We start from the raw sequence: 17797 nt of genomic DNA, 5'->3' as shown, positions 1-17797 counted from the left end.
AAACCCACACCTTGGAAATAAACACCAGCACAGAAAAAAAATGTTTACCATTAAATGTATTATTCCCTCGTGTACAAAGTATTTTGCCTCTATTGTAGGACACAGGTATTGAAATACGATGGCAAATGCAGCAAGACCTTACAGACATGTCATACAGGTATTCTCATTTCCTTTTGAGTATAAGCAGAAAGAAAGGAAACATTGTACAGGAAAGTGCTTGCAAAAAAATACCCCAGTTTGTAGAAAAATAATGGCATTGATATACAAAACCCAGAGTTCTTTCCTGAATAAAAATGTCTCTGATCCTCAAAATCTGCACTATTTAATGATGACTACTACTGAATGTCAGGATCGGTGCTCTGTAATTTTTTCTCTTATAGTTTATTTTGTATTTTTTAGGTTCTGATAGCTCTGTTAATAGCTGCCTTGAAACTATATGGTAGAAATGAATTTGTACAGGTCAAAATAGTATTTCTTTTTATAAATAGCCATTCAATTCATTTCACTTCACTTACAGTGGTAAAGCACCACAATTTCTTTCTGAACTTCATAGTGCAATTTTCCCTTTTCCCCAACAGAATTTACACTTAAGCAATTATCATTAGAAAATCACTATTCCATTATTACTCCTTTCCCCTTTCCCTTTTTTCCCTTTCTCTTTCCCTTTTTCCTCTTTCCTTCACCAGTTCTCCAGCTCTGGGCTGTAGCACAGCCCTGCCTGCCTGTGAGGTGTCTCCCAGCTGACAGGAATGTGTCAATCCCTGATTGTCAGGCTGTCAGGTTTCACTCCAAAGGCTGAGCACAGCCTGCCACACACGGGTTATGAATCCAGGGATCATTTATCACCATTGATCCAACTCTTTTGTAACACACTGATTACACATCCTTTGGGGAGCTCTGTAAAAGACACACAAGATCCTGAGGTTGTGTTTGGTAACTGCTTGCATCCAAAATGGAAAGAGTTATCTGGAGTAGCAGATAAGCCTCTTTGGTTTTCCAAACTGCTGGTAATTTTATGCTGAAAAGCTTCCTTTCCTTGTACTTTGTGCTTCTGGCTGCCTTGACATAAAAGGTGAAAGGGCAGCACCTTGCTATCACTAAGTAGAGTTGTGGAGAAAGAGATAAGGGACATAGTCATAGACTACAACAGTAACCTGGTCACATCACCCCCGTTCATGTGCTACAGAGCTCTGTGAAAGCGTGGCCTGAGGGCTATGTACAAGCAGGAGCCACCACACCTAAGGGACATGGCTCCTCAGTTTGATTAAAAAAAAGCCAACAGCAAATGTCTGGCTGTACATGGGAATGAGGAGAGGCAAGGAGCACAGATGCCTTACCAGGAAGATCCGAAGCAACTCAGGAGTAGGCGTAAAGCAGCTTGCTTTAGAAGGGGGGGCAGAATCATCTGTAGGTACAGAGTGATCTTGCTGAAAGGAGGCAGCGAAGCCTCCCTCTGCAGATGGTCTGGGAGTGAGTAGGAAGCTGGGGAAATGCCGCAAGTGCCTGCAGGGGAGCACCCTGGCCAAGAGAAGGGGTGGCTTGGCTGGGCGTGCTGTCCCCATCCCTGGGCATGCTGTCCCCACAGTCCTCACCAGCCCCATGGGGAGGGAACACCACAGGGATGCTTTTGTCCTCACGCTAGGATTTTGTAACAAAGTCTGTAAGAAACTACATCTCTTGTGAGAACACAGCCCAGGGAAACATATGGCCTGATCAGCCTGTCTGGGATGAGTTAATACCCCGCTTCCAGATGGAGTCAGGAAGCACAGTGGCACATGCAATTAGGAGACAAAGATACATTTTTTTAAAAAAGTGAGTTCACTTCAGAACCCTAAAAAAAAGGGGCTTGAGCTGAAGATCTGAAGATCCATCTGCAGGAATTTTGCTAAACCTAGGGTAGATCTTGATTGATTTGAATTGCCTGACAATTTTTCTGCTTTATCCCCTTCTTCAATGATAAAGGCACTGGATTAACTAAAACTACAGAGCATTAATAAATATCATGTTAGCACCAAACCAGTGCTTTCAGCACTGGCCACAGAGGTCATGTGAATTTCAAAACATACCTAAAAGATAAAGATTGCTAATGCAACTAGCACAGTATTCATTGTCATGTTTTCCTTGAGTGCTGTCAGCCTAATCCCTAAAAATAAAAATTTAAGCACATCTTGTCTAATTTCCTTGCATAAAGACAGATTGAAATGCCAAAAATACCCCTATGCAGATTGTGTAGCACCGTGGAGGGCCAAAGCAGCCCATAACTGAAGGAAAGTTACTGACTGTAAGTAAACAACTGAATACAGTGACAATTAAGTATCACTTGTCATAATGCTACATATAATGTAGAGTATGCAAAATGCAGTGGTTTGACTGCAGGATTTAACAATAAAAAATAAAAATAGTAAAAGCAGCCTTAATATAATGATTTTACGTACAAAAATATTAAATCAAAATAAATAATCCCAAACATAAATATTATACTGTACATTAGGAATATGCAATCTATATACACATATACACAGATATAAAAGTGGAAGGCAGAGGTATTGCATCACTATCCTTCATCCATCTCTCATCTCCATTGGCTGCTCCCAGAGAACCTGGAAAACACAGAAAAGCACATTTAGAGTCATCCTGGCCTCTGGAACATGTCACCAGAGAAAGTGGCATAAGAGCAGAGCAAAGGTGAGTGCCAGAAAGGTGGGGGGGTGTCTCCAGGTGACAGTGCTGGATCCACAAGGGTTACTGGGGGAGCAGGGGACCCCACTGGGATGCTGTGTGGGGTGGGAAGCTGTCACCAATGCACTCCATGTCTTTTTGCAAGCATGGCCTGATCTGCTCCTTCAGGGCATTTTGGGGGACATTCTCCTCATGCAGAAGCAGCTGAGAACTCACCACTGCTATAACACCTGAATGTCCAGGCCTGTTCCAGATGATGGAGTGCACTTCCCACAGTAACCACCACATCTTCCTACTACTTTGGTACCATCCTGCAGGCAAAATCAGAAATAACAGCTCAGTAAGAGCTCAGGAATTCCATGCTGTAGAAGGGCCAGATCTGGGTTGCTCAAGCCATGGTTTTTAGGGTGTATAAGAAAACAAATGATGCCAAAATCAGTCTATGAAATCACTGCTGTATTCAAATACACACAAAGGTAATTCTCTTTAGTGCTAGCAGATCAGATGGTGAACACAAATAGGAAAGGGTAGTTTTGATTTAATAAATTGAAAGCTGCCCAAGGAGAAGGCCATTTGGATGGTATCTCAAGGATATCTGCTTTCTCCAGTTTGGCTCACAGTGAATAACAGGAATGAGTAGAAAACTTGGCTCATGCAAGAACAAAACCAGAACTCTGGGCCAGTAACAACTGCTCAGCCCTGCCTGAGCATGGGAAGGGCATGGAAAGGGTTATTTGCAGGCAACACCAGAAAACATCCACTTGGAAGGGAAAGTCCTGGAATGGCTCCAGAGACAAGAGAGGAGGGAAAGTGACAGGGTGAGGTGATGTCACTTGCTGAGGTGCCAACCCTCCTCCCCTTCCCACAGCCAGTAGGGGTAGGTATGGAGTGGTCCTGAGGTTGATCTGGTCTCCAGGTGAGCCCAGCAAGCAGGGTCCAACTCTGGGCTTGAGTCAGGAGATTAATACCTCCATCTGGCCTTCCTCACCTCACCTCTGCAGAGTCTTTCTCCTCTTGGTCATTAGAATGGACAGACAGTCCTTGAGGAGAATTCAACCCTCAATTACCAGAAAATTGGACTTAAGCACACAACAAGCTTGCACAAAGCACTTATTTTTAAACGAGCTCCACCCTGCCCTTGACATTATTGATCTGTGACTGCAGCAGGCTGCTATCATCTCTTCTCACTGCACCGTTCTTTCTTCTGCTCCTGCAGGCAATTACGCCCTTGGAACAGCACTTGACAGATGCCACCAGGTGATGGAGGATTTCTGAGCACCTCTGTTCCTTAAAGTTGTTTTAATTCTGCCAGCCATGATGTTTGCTGCAACCCCAAAGTTGACTTCTCTCCTTTTAGAAGGGGAGGATAGAAAAGCACCTGCTGGAACTGACATACAGGGCTGGTCCTCTTCCACCTCTAGTGTGGTCAGACCTGTAGCATTAATTCTCCTCTAAGAGACCAGCACAGAGGAGACTCATGCTCCCCAGAGCCACGGGGAGACTGAAAGCAGTACAGGAGAGGATATTTTGCCAATTGCTGTTTGTTAAATGATGGTGACCTCCTTTGGAGAGTTTTAACAGGGGCAATTGGGATGACTCACATGAAATAACAGCCAAAAAAGCAATCCTGGGTTTCTACCATTTCAGAATATGACACAGAAGCAACAGAGTGAAGGCACACAGTGACTGCAGGAGGTGTTAACAGGCAAATTAAGCAGTACAAGTACAAATTTGGCTGTGATTGTGAAGGGCTGCCTGGCTTACCCTGAGGTTCCAGCCTGCAGAGCCCCAGGCAGTGACAGGGGATGGTGCCTCTGCAACACTCCAGTGACTTGAGACTTTCCCAAGGAGATAAACCCAGACCAGACCAGCAGGAAGGTCCACATCCTCCATACTTTATCAGCCATGTGTTGGGAACAATTCCTGCTCAGGGCACTTGCCTGGCACCAGACCCTACCTGCAGGTCCAACTCTGAAGCCCTGACCCTGTCCTGCTGCCCTGCCTTGTGATGCACACTCCATGCTGGACATCTCAGGCAACTGATTAAGGATCTGTCTGCCCCACAGCACTCAGCACTTTCAGCTTCACAGTTAATCAGGCTCACTAATTAATTGCAATAACTCAGATCAAGCTAAACCCACAAGGGCCTCACCCCACCGCAATTACCTACAACACTTTAATGTCAGATGTTCATTTTTTGTTAGTCTCTATTGGAAGATGTTGCCATGAATGACAATGTAGTGATGAGCAGGTATAGCCATAATTAAAGTTACAGCTTACTGGGGATTTCTGAATTTCCGACACGGCGTAATTCCCTTGTGAGAGCCACTTGGCTGTTCCCACCAGGGACAGGCCTGTCCCGTACAGGTCTATGCTGAATCGACCCTAAAAAACAACAAGAGCCTAGTTATCCCAAAATGCCATGCTCCAGACTCCCAGCATGCCACGGTGTCACTTTTCTAACAGCATCTTCACATCAACTTTTTCCTTGTTTTCCATTGCTCTGACCATGATCATTGTACAAATCACAGCACGGCTCACATTAGGAATTTCTTCTCCCTGGTGGCTGCAGAGAAGGAGGGGTTTCAGATTGCTTTCGAACTGCCCTTTCCCCCAGGTTTTCACTGCTTTACCCCGGTTTTGCACTGCTTCTTCTCTGCCGGCTGAGGGCATTGTTGGCTTTCCCATGGCAAACTGCAGAGCCTGACGTGCTCCAGCAGCTGATGGGAAGGAATTTCAGGGATGTGCTGCAGCTGCTCTCACTGCTCCCTCCTCAACTGGAGAGGGCACACTTGGCCTTCTTTTCCTTATTTTCCACTGTTTGTTTTTTTTTTTCCCCCGGACTAGTGAAATAAAAACTCTTCAATTTCTTTAAAACATTTAATTCCACCCTTTCTCAATATGACAAAGATGGATGGAAAATTAAGGACTCTGCCAGCATCCAACACTCAGCCCCCCAGCCCTCCCCTCACCCCCATGGCAGACTCCAGTCCTGCCAATATCTGGACCCATGGAGGGATCTTTTGGACACATCCCAGGCTGACCCACAGCCCAGCAGGGCCCTGCAGTACCAGATGGTGTTAGCTTTGCTCCTTGCACTTGCTGCCTTGGGAATGCTGATTTTCTGTGAGGAGCAAACAGGCTGGGTCAGGAGGATGGATATTAACATTTATGAGCATTCCTGAGGTAAGGAGTCAATCCCTAAGCTGCTGAGCTGTGCAGGAAAGTGTCAGCTCTGGAAGCAGGGAGGGAAAGAGATGGAGAGGTTTGCCCTCTGCTGCTGCTGTGACTCCCTGTTAATGCCCACCCAATACCTTGGAATACCCAAACAGATCACTTACCATCCCCAGCCCCACAAAAAGTAGGTGTGCTGGGAACATGCAGCAAGTCATCCCTAACACAGTGTTACTTGTTCCCTACAGACTTGAAAAGCAACTACTCTCTGCTCCTCTCTCTGCCCAGCATTTCCACCAAGTCCTGTCATGGACTGGTCCCCCTGTTTTCGGCCCAGTTCTCCCCCCACAGCCTCTTTCTTCTTCCTTTTCTCCTTTACTGGGGCCTTAGGGAATGTCTCTTAGGCAGCCACTGGCCTGATAACATGGAAAATGGAAACTGCTTTCTTCCCATGCACAAAGGGAACTTTCTCCATCACTTTCTCCCTGTTCACAAAGGGAAAAGTTTCAGATCGCTGAGATAAGAATGTGCCACTCACTAAAGTTGGGCTGCTGCGATCAGCAGTAATTAATAGAGGGCCTGAACATAACAAATGGCACCAATTCCTGTTAAATGCTCTTGTCAAATACCTGCGGGCATTTGGCAGCGCTGTAGCAGTCCCCAGCAGTGGCATAAGGAACAGGTCGTCCATCATGTGTCTGTGCAAACTGTAAATCAGTTGCTGTGGAGAAGAGTTGGTGAATAACATGGAAAGGAAGATGCAGGGAGAGAGACAAAATAAATGTAAACATGCTCTTTGCTAATGTTTAAATTCACCAAAGCTGGCCTCCCACATTAATGTAGGAAGTCAAGACTTCTATATTTTTGTGATATCAATATTACTATATTTTTTAATATTAAATATCCTGATTCATCCCACATTTGATTCCCAGCACATGAGCACTGAATTTAACAGGACACTAACACTCACTATTTACAGCTCAGTTTAAATAGTGGTGGTGATTTAGGAACAAGGTATAAATAACAACAAAACTCAAACCCTTAACTTGGGGTTTATTTCACTATCAAAAAATTCCCCACTTTCAAAAAGGCTCCAGCACCTTCTAAGTCTCTCTTATAACAAAAGCAAACAACATCTCTGCTCTCCTGGCTGCCCCAGCCCAGGGGTCGGGTTTTCAAAGGGAATTGGAGTATTTTGCTCTGGAGGGATCTGAAGTAACTGAGACTCATTTAGATGGGGATGTGAGATAGCTCCTGCCTGACAGAGGTAGGTGCCCAGCTCCTTTTGAAATTCAAAGGGAGCTGGTATCAAATTCCCAGAGGGTGGTTCCTTTGAGATCTTTACCTAGAAGCCTTTACAGATTATTAGTTGCTTTTTACAGATTGATAGACTGGGAGGTCTTGAAAATTAAGTGATAAAACCCACTTATCAGATAAGGAGTCGTTTTACAGGGAAGGATTTTGATTCGCTAAAAGACCACTTAGCTATTTACTGAATGAACTCCCAACAATATGTTGTATTTTTAAAACACTTGCTGAAAACTGATAGCAGTGGAGTCAGGGGACTGAAACCATAACCCCATGGAATGCTACAGGGTCTCTGGTGGTGGGATGGGCTCCCAGCTCACAGGAATGACAAAAGGGACAGTGTGTTACTCTTATTGCACAGCTAGATTCTCTTTCTCCATTGCAAAACCATGTCCCCAGCCCTCAACAAAAGTTATTTCCCTGTGGTCTGGCTCTGCTGAGAGAATTCTCTGCCCTGGCCACTGGGAACAGCATCCCCACCCCAGTGGAGACCCCTGCACTGGGATCTCTCTGAGTAAAATGGAGCAGGTGGGGGAGTGGGGCAGCTCCTCCCTGGTCAGGCTTTGTGTCCAAGTCCATTCTGAAAAGAGGGGACCAAATGAAATAAAATAAAATCCTTCACAAAATGCACTGGGCTGCTGGGAGTATGCAAATACTCATTCTGCAGAGCAGATACAACAGGAATTGCCTTAGTATTTCCCTGTTTTACAGAGAAATGACATGAGCATCTCTGATGTGCTCAGTCTCCCAGTCTAAAGCAGCAAACAGGTGACCAAGTCTAAAAGCAGGAATTCTCAAGAATATTGCTCACTAGAGTACTACTGCTTGCTTGTAGTTACAGCTATATTTGTGTAAAAGAAACATTTTTTTTTAATGGCAAGGCCCTGTTTTTACTCACTTATTATTTGCATAGTGTTCAGGTCCAGCCTTACTTTGCTGAAGGAGGAAAACCCAGCTGCTGTGTAATCTTTCCTACACTGGCAGTCTTCTCGTCTGCTCCCGTTATATGGACACTCGGTCGGGTTATGCAATCTGAATCAAAAGAAAACCCTTTCTACTCATGACCAGGAAATATTGCCATGGAAAACAAAAACACTGTGAGGTTCATGATTACAGGATTTCTTACCTGTATCCATACACCTCTGAAAAATTCTCTGCATCCCCGTTTACAAGGGTCACATACTCCTTTGGGCTGTCAGTCTGCATCCCAGAGCAATACACCTGAAAGAGAAAGAGAAGCCAGAATTGTCATGTGCAAAGGCATCACTGAGACAACCAAAGGCAGAAAATCCAAGAGTGGAAGTGAAGACCACAGGCAGGGTCCTCTTGAACCTTTAGAAAACCCATTAACTATCATTCTGTTGCTGAAATGCACCTTTAATGTCTTTCCTTTGACTTGCAGGAAATATTCACCATCTTCAGTGGCACGGTCAAGATTTTTAACATCTTTGCAATTCCTCGGTAAGTCACCTGAAACAAAACAGAAATACTTGTAGTCACTGAACAACTATACATCAAAATTTATTTTGAAACACTCTGAGGCTTCCAAAACATCAAAACATCTTTTTTATTTTTAACAGCTTTCCCTGAAGTGTCTTAGTCCTTACTTGGATGGCTCCCAATGCTTGGAAATACTGCAGATCTCTAGGAGTGTGAGGGGAAAAGATGCTGCAGCCATGAGAAAGCCAAAAGAAGGTGTAAATCTGCAGACTTACAGTCATGGACATTGTGACATGTCCTCCTCTCTTCAGGTTTCAGGTCCACGTGGCACAAGCTGCTGACCTGGTCGTCGTTGGTCAAACACTGCACTGAGCGGTGCATGACCCCAACTCCACAGGTGACAGAGCACTGCGGGACACAAGACAGAGATTCCTGCTTTATCTCAAGGGTTTATGGGCTCCAGAAGCAAGAACAGAGACAGATGGTTTCCCTTGTATCAAGAGACAGCAGCAAAGACTTCAATCCTGTGAAGTGTTCAAACACAGGCTTAATTTTAATCAAATGAGTAGTCCCTTTGGTAATTAATCCCTTCCTTATTATCATTGATTACTTCAAGACTACCATACTTCGCTCAGTGTTTGCACACTTTGCTGGATGAGGCAGTTGGTTAAAGGGAACCATGTGCTCAAGTGAAATTGCTTATTTTTCATATTAGGAAGATTGCTGTTTTCCATGCAAATTGCACCAAAAAAAAAAAAATGGAGCCTCAAAATCTTCTCTCCCCTCATCTGCTGGGAAAACAGGTATATCTGTGCAAACACTGGGTCATCCTCAAACCACCCAGATTGAGGGCAATCCTAAGGATGAAATTGCACAAATTGCTGGAGGTACCAAGCAGCAGAGCATCCAGCTACTGAGTGTGGGCTGTGGGAGATGGGAGCACCTTGCTCCTCCATCCACAACTTGTTCTTTCAAGTACTTGAGAAATGAAATTCAGCTCTTTCTACAGCTACCAGTTTAGGCTATAAAGAAAATGAAGTTGCTCATCCATTTAGAAATTATTATTCTAAAGGAGTACACCATGAAGAAGATGTTCTTCAATGGCTCATGGTATTCACAGCTTGGGCATTTACTCTTTAATCAAGTCCAGTTCCATACAATTCAGCTGAAGTGCTAAGTAGAACTTTATCTGTGCATCAAAGCTGATGGCATTTTACATTAAATTCCTTTCAAAATCACAGCTGACAAGGGTCATGGCACTTGGTGGTCACTGGGACATTCAGCAGCCCAAAGTGAGGAGGAAGGTGTTGCTCTCTGAAATGAGTGCTCATTGCAGTGAAGTTGGATTAATGAGTTGGGTATTTTGCACTTAAATTCTGAAGGTAAATACCAATTAATTGATGCTGAAGTCTTTGCTATAATTCCTACATGCTGACTCACAATGAGGATCTGAAGCTTCCTATGGGGCAGGAGGAACTTAGGTTTCAAATGGCTTTGCCAGTTACCGTGACAACTTCTACTACGTTTTACTTGGCCTGACACTCATCACCTTGTAAAGGTTTGACAAATTCCTACAAATGCCCGAGCTGGGTTAATAAATCAAGTTTATGGGAGAAACATCACATTTCAAAGAATGTCAGAAGCCCTAAGAAGTGAAATGTTATCACCCTAACTAAAATTTGATCTTGTAGTTCAGGTCCCAGAAGAGGCTCAAAACAAATAACTTTAGCAGAAAGGCCAGGTTCTTTTCCCTGACCTGTCCCAGCTTTTGTGAGAAGGAGGGGGAGGGAAAAACAAGAAAAAAATTGTTTTAAGGTTCAAATGACCAGTGTTTCAGACTAATGCTGGCTTCCAAGTCTTTCTTATACATGTGGCCAAGCGGGATCAACTGCAGTTGCCAGTGACCCACCGATCCTTCTAGCACAAGGCTTTCAAACCCTTGTTTTCTGCAATGACTAAGCATGCAGCATGGCCATCAACGTGGCCACAAACGTTGGCTACATCCCAGTTTTCATGAATGACTCTACTTGTAGCTGCTGGGACGCCCCCATACGAAGGGGTTCAGTCTGAAGTATGGAGCCCTACACACACCAGGCCTGCTGCTGTACCAGAGTATTCCATGCATTAATTTAAGAATCTCTAAAACATTCCCCTGCCAAACCTTTTGTCTGTGTCTAAAAAAACCCCAGGTTGTTCCATCCTTTTTGGCCAGAAAAGAAGTTTGCCCGACTTACGCTTCCCCAGTTGCCGACGCGCCAGGAGGCCGAGATGGGGCACTCTCCGAGGTAGCAGGGCTGGATGTTGGGGGGCTGTGTGCCAGGACAGTTGACCATGTTCTGGTAGCCATACTCATAGTGGTCCTTCCCGGTGTAGATCTCACTGCAGGACACGAGGCGCTGCCTGTATCCCTTCCCGCATGTGACGGAGCACTGCGGGCACAGCAAGGAGCGGTGAGCACCACGTGCTTCAGCAGGGCTGCCCAAAATGGGAGGGGAGGAAACCAGGCCTGACAGCTTCTAACACAGGAAACTGATTCAAGGGATCACTGGGTTCTATTTAAGCTGGTCATGAATATTTTAAGTGGCTACTACAAGTGGGCTGGTGCCTGACATTGTCTTTGGGCACCCAGTTCCTCTCTGGGCTGGATCTACAGCTGCTCCAGGACTCCCTGCTCTAGGCTGGCTCCTGGCCATGTGTTATTTCTTCCCAAGCACAAAGAAAGGAGCAGAAGATCCATGGGAATTCAGAAATGCCTCTATTAGTTGTTTTGGTTGGGTGGGGTTTTTTTGGCCATGGGATACAGAGAGATAGAATGTGGTCAAGATTGACCCTGAATTGCAGGTACTTGTCAGCAATTAGAAGAATGAGAAATTTTTCATTGTAATTAGAGGATAAACAGCACTTTTGCCTTCCTCATCAAAGGACTGAGTGAGCCTGGGAGAGCCAAACTCTGGCTCTGTAAGATCTCTTCAACTCTCTGTCTTCATGGGCCTGAGTACTCCCAGGTGGTCTCCCAGGCACTGGGGGTGGGTAGAGGGTGCCTGGGCAAGGAGCAGCCAGAGTTCCAGCCTCACAAGCACCTCAATATTTCTCTTAAGAAACCACTCAGGAGACCAGGCTGCTCTGAGATATTCTCATGTCTCTACATTTCTCCCCCCTTGCACTATCTCAGGTGGCTTGGCTCTCCTTCCCCTCAGTCCTGCCATGTTTTCCTTTTTCCCTTTTCTCGTTCTTTCTCTTTAATCAGTGCTGTGTCAGCAGCTGCCTTGTCATTTCCCTCTGCTGTTTCTCCAACTGGAAAGTAATCCTTCACTGGCTGCAGAAGGAAACAGGCTGAGATTAGCCTGCGTCCTCCCGCACGCGGCGCCCGCTGCAAGGAAAACTCATCTATTTTCCCTGGCTCCCAGCTGGGAGGGTGAATGCCCTGCCTTCCCTCACTCTGGGTCCTTGCCCCTGCAAAGACAGCACTGAGGAAGGATGTGCCCCCATGGTCACCTCCAGGCTTGCCTCTCCCCCATGATGCACATCTGGACCCTTGTACAACTCACAGGGCCCCAGATCCCCCAGGGAGTGGATGGGAATAAAACCAATTAATTAAATAAATGAACTAAACCAGCAGAAAACCAAAGAGGGTGCCTGCTGAATGCACTGTGCTTTGGAAGAAAATTGCCTCCAGATAATATTAGCTAGGACCCTGAGCACGCTGATTTTACTCTTTAATATCCTGGTTGTCTCCCACAGCACAGCTCCTTTCTATCCAACAGGGAGACTGCACACCAAAATAAACCAAAAAATCAGAATTCAAACCCACGGCGCTGCCTTGCCAGTGTTCAATGATTTGGGTTGCAATACCTCAGCAGGGGCAGCGTTGAGAGCAGGAGGGGATGCAGGGGACGGGGCCTCACCTCTGACCACTCTCCGGTGATCCAGATGTACTCGCAGGGGGGCAGCGCGCAGCTCTGCACCTCGGCCGGGCGCTCGCTGGGCTCGCAGCGGCCGCTGATCTGCGGCTGCTCCTCCTCGTCCACGCACAGCACCTCGCGGAACCGCGCCGCCTCCCCGCACGTCTTGGTGCACTGTGTGCGACAAACAACAGCTCAGGCAACCCTGGGGGGCTCCAGGGGACGAACCCACACCCCAGCAACCCCTGTAAGCTGCCACTGGTACCACCTGGGGGAGGATTTCCCACCAGGACCTGCTGTGCCCCATGCTGCTGCCTGTGACAAACTGCTGCTGACCTCCGGAGTACTGACCCACATGCCCAGGAGAGAGCAGAAACCAAGGCAGCAGGTATTGGGATGGGGCAGGTGTGGGGCCCAGCTGTGGTAGGATCAAAATATGCAGGGTTGGGCATGCTGGGCCAGGAGATAGGGCCAGCCCCCATTATTTCAGCCCCTAGTGAATACAACTGTTTGGAGAACGACAACTCAACCATCCCCCAATGCAAAATTCACATTGCTGCACCTCTGGCTGTGGCTCGGGTGGGGGGGAGCTCCTTGCCCAACTCGCTGCCTTGGCATGGGGCACGCATAATCATAGAATCATCATAGAATAGTTTGGGTGAAAACAACCTTAGAGACCAACTCATTCCAACCCCCTGCCATGGGCAGGGACACCTTCCACTAGAGCAGGTTGCTCAGAGTTTCACCCAGCCTGGCCTCAAACACAGCTCTACAACCACCACAGCTGAGGCAGCCCTGCAGGTTTATTCTCTTTTAAACACTGCCCTGCCTGATATTAAGATCAACCCATGCCAGACAAGTACAAGTGCTCCCCAGGTCCTTCTGGAGATTTCAAGGACTCAGTTCTTTCTCTCCTCGTCACAGAAAAACGAGCCTGACTGTGAGGCTGTGTTCCTGGGAGTGGAGCTGTCCTTGGAGGGCATCTTAGAAAAACACATAAAACAAAATAAATCAGTGTAAGAGCAGCTGCCTAGATAAAACCCCATTTTCTTTTAGTTATTGCCTATAATGGACTTCTAACACTTTCAACTAACTGGATTAACGAGGAGAAAAATGCATGAAAATAATCATTTATAGAACATGTAGGGAATGTCTTCCCCTTAAGGAAAAGGATAAAACATCCAATCAGACCATCCCTATCTGTACAGAAACACTGCTTGAAGTTACCTAGGCTTGGAACTCTATGCCAGTTTAATCTAGTTGGAGTCTTACCCTTCAAACATCATTTCCAGCCTCCCTGAAGCAAATCCTGTTCTCCTGGCTGGCCAACAATTAGGAAGATATTAGTGGGTTCAGCTAATTGCAAAATGCAGGCACTGTCATGGCCTTGTTACTGTAATTGGCTGTCAGAACCAGGATTGTAAATTATTTGAGAATATTGAAAATTCAGGTCAGTGTGTGGCAGCAGCAGCAAACCAGGAGAGCAGCAGTGAGCACAACATCATGTGGGGTGTAAATATTTAAAACTGGGGCAAAGTGGAAAGGGATGGGGAAGGAGAGGCAGCTCCACAAAGCAGCATTTATTCCAAAGGAATAACTTAGGAGCTCTTAGGCAACAGTCAACATTGCAAAATCTGCAGTCTGCCAGAAGACCCCAAGGGCTTTGTGTGCTTTCAACCTTATTTACTCTCTTGCTTTGAGTCCTTGGAGTGGAAGCTCCTTCTAGGTCTGCGCTGAAACATGGCAATCCTACAGGGGTTGGGGGAATTTGCTGGAGTGTGATTTCCCCAGAAAGCAAACAAAGTGAGCTATATTTGCCCATCTCTGATTATCTCCCTATTACATAAGTAAAAACCGAAAGGGGGTCATTGTGTGTGAATATGGCACCACCACAGCTCCATCATCAGGGAGCTCCCCTGACAGCTCTCCAGGCACCTTCTGGGGCAGCCTGAACCCCAACCTTCCTGCTCACTGGAAGTGAGGTCACAGGATGCTCAAAGCTTCCCTCCTCTCCGCTTTGGCATTTTCCAGCCCAGCAATACAGGGTGAATCGTTCCATGGTCCCTCACAGCCAAAGGAGGCACCTTGAAAGGAGTGGGAAGAACCAAGCCTGATTTTGTCTCATCTCCTTAATGTATATTTCAGACTAAATTTACAAAGTACATTGGTTCATGCTTCACTTTCAGAGGGTAAACCATGTCTATGCCATCAAGGCATCTTCTAAGAGTGGCAGTGAAGAGCTATCACATCAAAAGCCCATTCTTGATAAAAATCATTACTTGCTGATGAAAGACTGGCACTCCCAAGCACGGCCAACCTGATTTGGGTTTGTCTGCAAATAACAGCTGTGTGGCCAAATAAACTGAGCCAGCTCTGTGCATTTTGTCATCATCAGAAATTGAAAGTTTGGTTATTTGTATTTTTAAGGGTAACTGGTAATTAAAATAATCCCACTGAAATATTAAATGAGGCTCAAAGACAGTGAGACCATCATAAACTAAGTCAAAGAGAAACACTGCAGAGGTTCCAATCAGCCACCCCAAAGTTATAAAACATTATTCATGCAGAAAGCAGAGAGTTCAGCTAGCATGGAAAGGCTATTTTTCCTTTTAATGCAGTGACAGATTTTGCATGAATTCTCATGTTCAAGATTGATTTAAATCTCACACAAAACAGTGGGGCCAGGCTACAACAGCTATTGATAGCAAAATCTGAAAACAGATCAGGCATTTGACAATATTTGTCTCTTTTGCCTCATTTCCCAAATTCTGAACTATTTTCCTGGCAGATCAAATTAAGGATCATTTCAGGCACTTCTGAAACTGCTTTAGAAGAGCAATAATAATAATTAAAACAACCCCAAAGGCATTGCTTTGCAAAAGCATTGATTTTTTTTCTTTTTTTTAGATAACAATCTAACACAGAGATGAAATGTACCCCCCGTGCCATGAATGCTTGAAACATGCCTTGGGTAACTCTGCAATTCAAATCAGGCAAGGATGGCACAATTTCCCCCCAAAAAGATAAATGTCAAAGATTCAGGAGTTGGATGGCAGCTTCCAGAGCGTGCACTGTCCTTCCACAAAGGCTCCTATTAAAGAAAAAAACCCTTTCTTTCTCCCAATTTTCCCTTTTTCTTTGTGACTCTAGTCTGAGTTTTATTTTGGCATTAGCAAGGCTCTTTCTATTGACTTTCTTCTCCCTGGGGAGGGCACTGAGAACAGGTGATTAATGTGATACACCAACAGAGCAGTAAATGGTTTCCAGTAAGTTTCATATTCCTTCTCATTGTCAAAACCAACACTTATTTTTCTAAACAACACAAGTACAACAACAAAAAGGAACAATTAAAAAACCCCAAACCCTCTTGAGAGATTCCCTTTAAAGATAAGGAATCAAGAACAAGACAGCACTGAGATGTTATTTATATCCTGCCTTCCATGTCAATTAGGGTTCATTGCTGCTCCCTGCTCAGAGAATACCAATGCAATCTGTGCCTCCTCATGGACACTGCCTATGGCTGGAGGGAGGTGCTATTCTTTTTTTTCCCTGTGTACACAAGAACAAAATAAGAAGTGCTTGGAAGAAATGCTTGGAATCAGCCAGAGGGGCAAGCTCACATTGGGCAGCTCCTGCATTTTCCTGTTCATGGTTACTCATGAGTACTTATGAGGGTGAGGAAACCTCCAGTCCATCCTCTTAGTAAAGCTCCCTTGAGGAAAAAGCAAATCTCCACAATATGTTCAAAATTTGCCCAGTGCAATGGGGAGTCCTGGAAAACTTCAGGAAACATCAGTATTTGTATCCCATCAAGGGCTCAGAAGGGTGGAGGCAGGCGCCTCTCCAAACTGCTTTGAGAAGTTGCAAAGATAAGGGAGAGAGGGCAAAACTTAGTTGCAAGTTGGAATTGATGATTTTGGAGGTCTTTTGCAATTAATGATTCTAAGATTCTACAAAAGGATGGGGCAGGAGCTGTTTCTTTCCAGGGCTGATTACAGCACCAGATAAGGATTGGCACTACCTGCTGTTTGGTGACCTCTTTGCTGCCTTTAAATTTATTCACTGAAGAAGTCAATAGGCTCTGTAAAACTAAAACTAAAACTGCAAGGAAGCTGCTGGAGCCCTCTCAGCTGTTCCTGCATTTCCTTTTCTGGCTGGGATGTTTCCATCTGCTACCACTGTGTGACCAGCCTGGCTTTGCCTCCTGCTGCTTCCCATCACACTTCCCTGTGTCCTGGGAAGCAGCTGGGAAAGGGCACAGCCCCCTCTGGCCTCCTGCACTCGTGGCTGGGTTACACAGGGTTATAAACCCAACTTCCCAGCACTGCAGAGATTGGGGAAATGAAGATAAACTTGTGTGTCCTGTTCCCGTCAGGCTGAGGTACCACATGCATGGGCTAAAAACGGGAAAAAGACAGAATGAAAAGAATAATTTTGGTGTCTGGTCTGAGCTGCCTCTACCAAAAACTTCTGGGTACTTGAAGGCTGACACGGCATCCTCTTGGCAGTGCATGGTGGGGTTCCTCCTGCTCAGAATCCCCTCGTCCTCTTACCACCCACCAGCCTTGAGGCCACTCATGCCCACACTGCAGGAGAGCTGGAGTCACTCCCTAAACCACTGAAGCAGCAGCTTTATCCCCAGTTTCAGTCTCAGGAGCTGTTTTTGATGGGAACTGATCCTGGTCACACAGAAAAGCATCATCTCCCACAGAAGACTTGATCTCAGCACTGCTCATGGTTTGATAAAAAAGCAAAGACCCGGAGCTCAGTGAATGGATAGGGATGTCACATGGAGCTGGGGTAATGGGGCAGGAAAGAGGGAATTACCACTGCTCCCTAACTCCTCCAGGCACTGGGCTCAGGCTGGAGCAGCACAGCAGGGATCTGCCTCCTGGAAGAGACCCAAATCCATCCTACCCAAAATCTGCTTAGTATTTACATAGGACCCAGCCAAACCCAGGGCAGCAGAAGCAATAAATTAACCCTACAGAGGCATTTCTCCGCTCCCCCTTTCAGACAGCATGCATGAACTTTTTTTTTTTGCAACTCCAGGTTGCAACCCAAACACCCTGACCCTCCAGCAGTGCTTCCAGCATCACAGCATGCCTGAGAGCACAGAGCTGTGAGCAGGGGGAAGGAAGGAAGGGAGGGAGGGAGGAAAGGAAAGGAAAGAAGGAGGGAAGGAAGGAAAGGAAGGGAAGGAAGGAAAGGAAGGAAAGGAAGGAAAGGGAGGAAAGGGAGGAAAGGGAGGAAAGGGAGGAAAGGGAGGAAAGGGAGGAAAGGAAGGAAAGGAA

General features: G+C 45.9%; 1 protein-coding gene across 4 annotated transcripts in view; it reads right to left on the bottom strand.

Annotated features, from left to right (window-relative positions):
• Nucleotides 1-45: 45 nt before the first annotated feature.
• The window catches only part of ADAMTS9 (ADAM metallopeptidase with thrombospondin type 1 motif 9), a 78952-nt gene continuing 61200 nt past the window's right edge, over nucleotides 46-17797 (bottom strand). For 3 of the 4 annotated variants that reach the window (XM_064723632.1, XM_064723633.1, XM_064723634.1), the window contains 10 exons: nucleotides 12507-12677; nucleotides 10836-11030; nucleotides 8877-9009; nucleotides 8537-8631; nucleotides 8288-8382; nucleotides 8060-8193; nucleotides 6483-6574; nucleotides 4960-5064; nucleotides 2896-2990; nucleotides 46-2600 (listed from right to left, as the gene is read on the bottom strand). In XM_064723632.1, coding sequence (XP_064579702.1) covers nucleotides 2901-2990; nucleotides 4960-5064; nucleotides 6483-6574; nucleotides 8060-8193; nucleotides 8288-8382; nucleotides 8537-8631; nucleotides 8877-9009; nucleotides 10836-11030; nucleotides 12507-12677 — 1110 coding nt within the window. In that variant the 3' untranslated portion in view covers nucleotides 46-2600; nucleotides 2896-2900. Of the gene's footprint in view, nucleotides 2601-2895; nucleotides 2991-4959; nucleotides 5065-6482; nucleotides 6575-8059; nucleotides 8194-8287; nucleotides 8383-8536; nucleotides 8632-8876; nucleotides 9010-10835; nucleotides 11031-12506; nucleotides 12678-17797 lie in introns of those variants that run through there. The other variant, XR_010441759.1, reaches the window with a different exon arrangement.

The sequence above is a fragment of the Zonotrichia leucophrys genome, chromosome 12, assembly GCF_028769735.1.
Source record: "Zonotrichia leucophrys gambelii isolate GWCS_2022_RI chromosome 12, RI_Zleu_2.0, whole genome shotgun sequence".
In the NCBI taxonomy this organism is placed as follows: domain Eukaryota; kingdom Metazoa; phylum Chordata; class Aves; order Passeriformes; family Passerellidae; genus Zonotrichia; species Zonotrichia leucophrys.
Note: the sequence above shows the minus strand (reverse complement) of the source record. Positions and strands in the feature narration are given on the sequence as shown.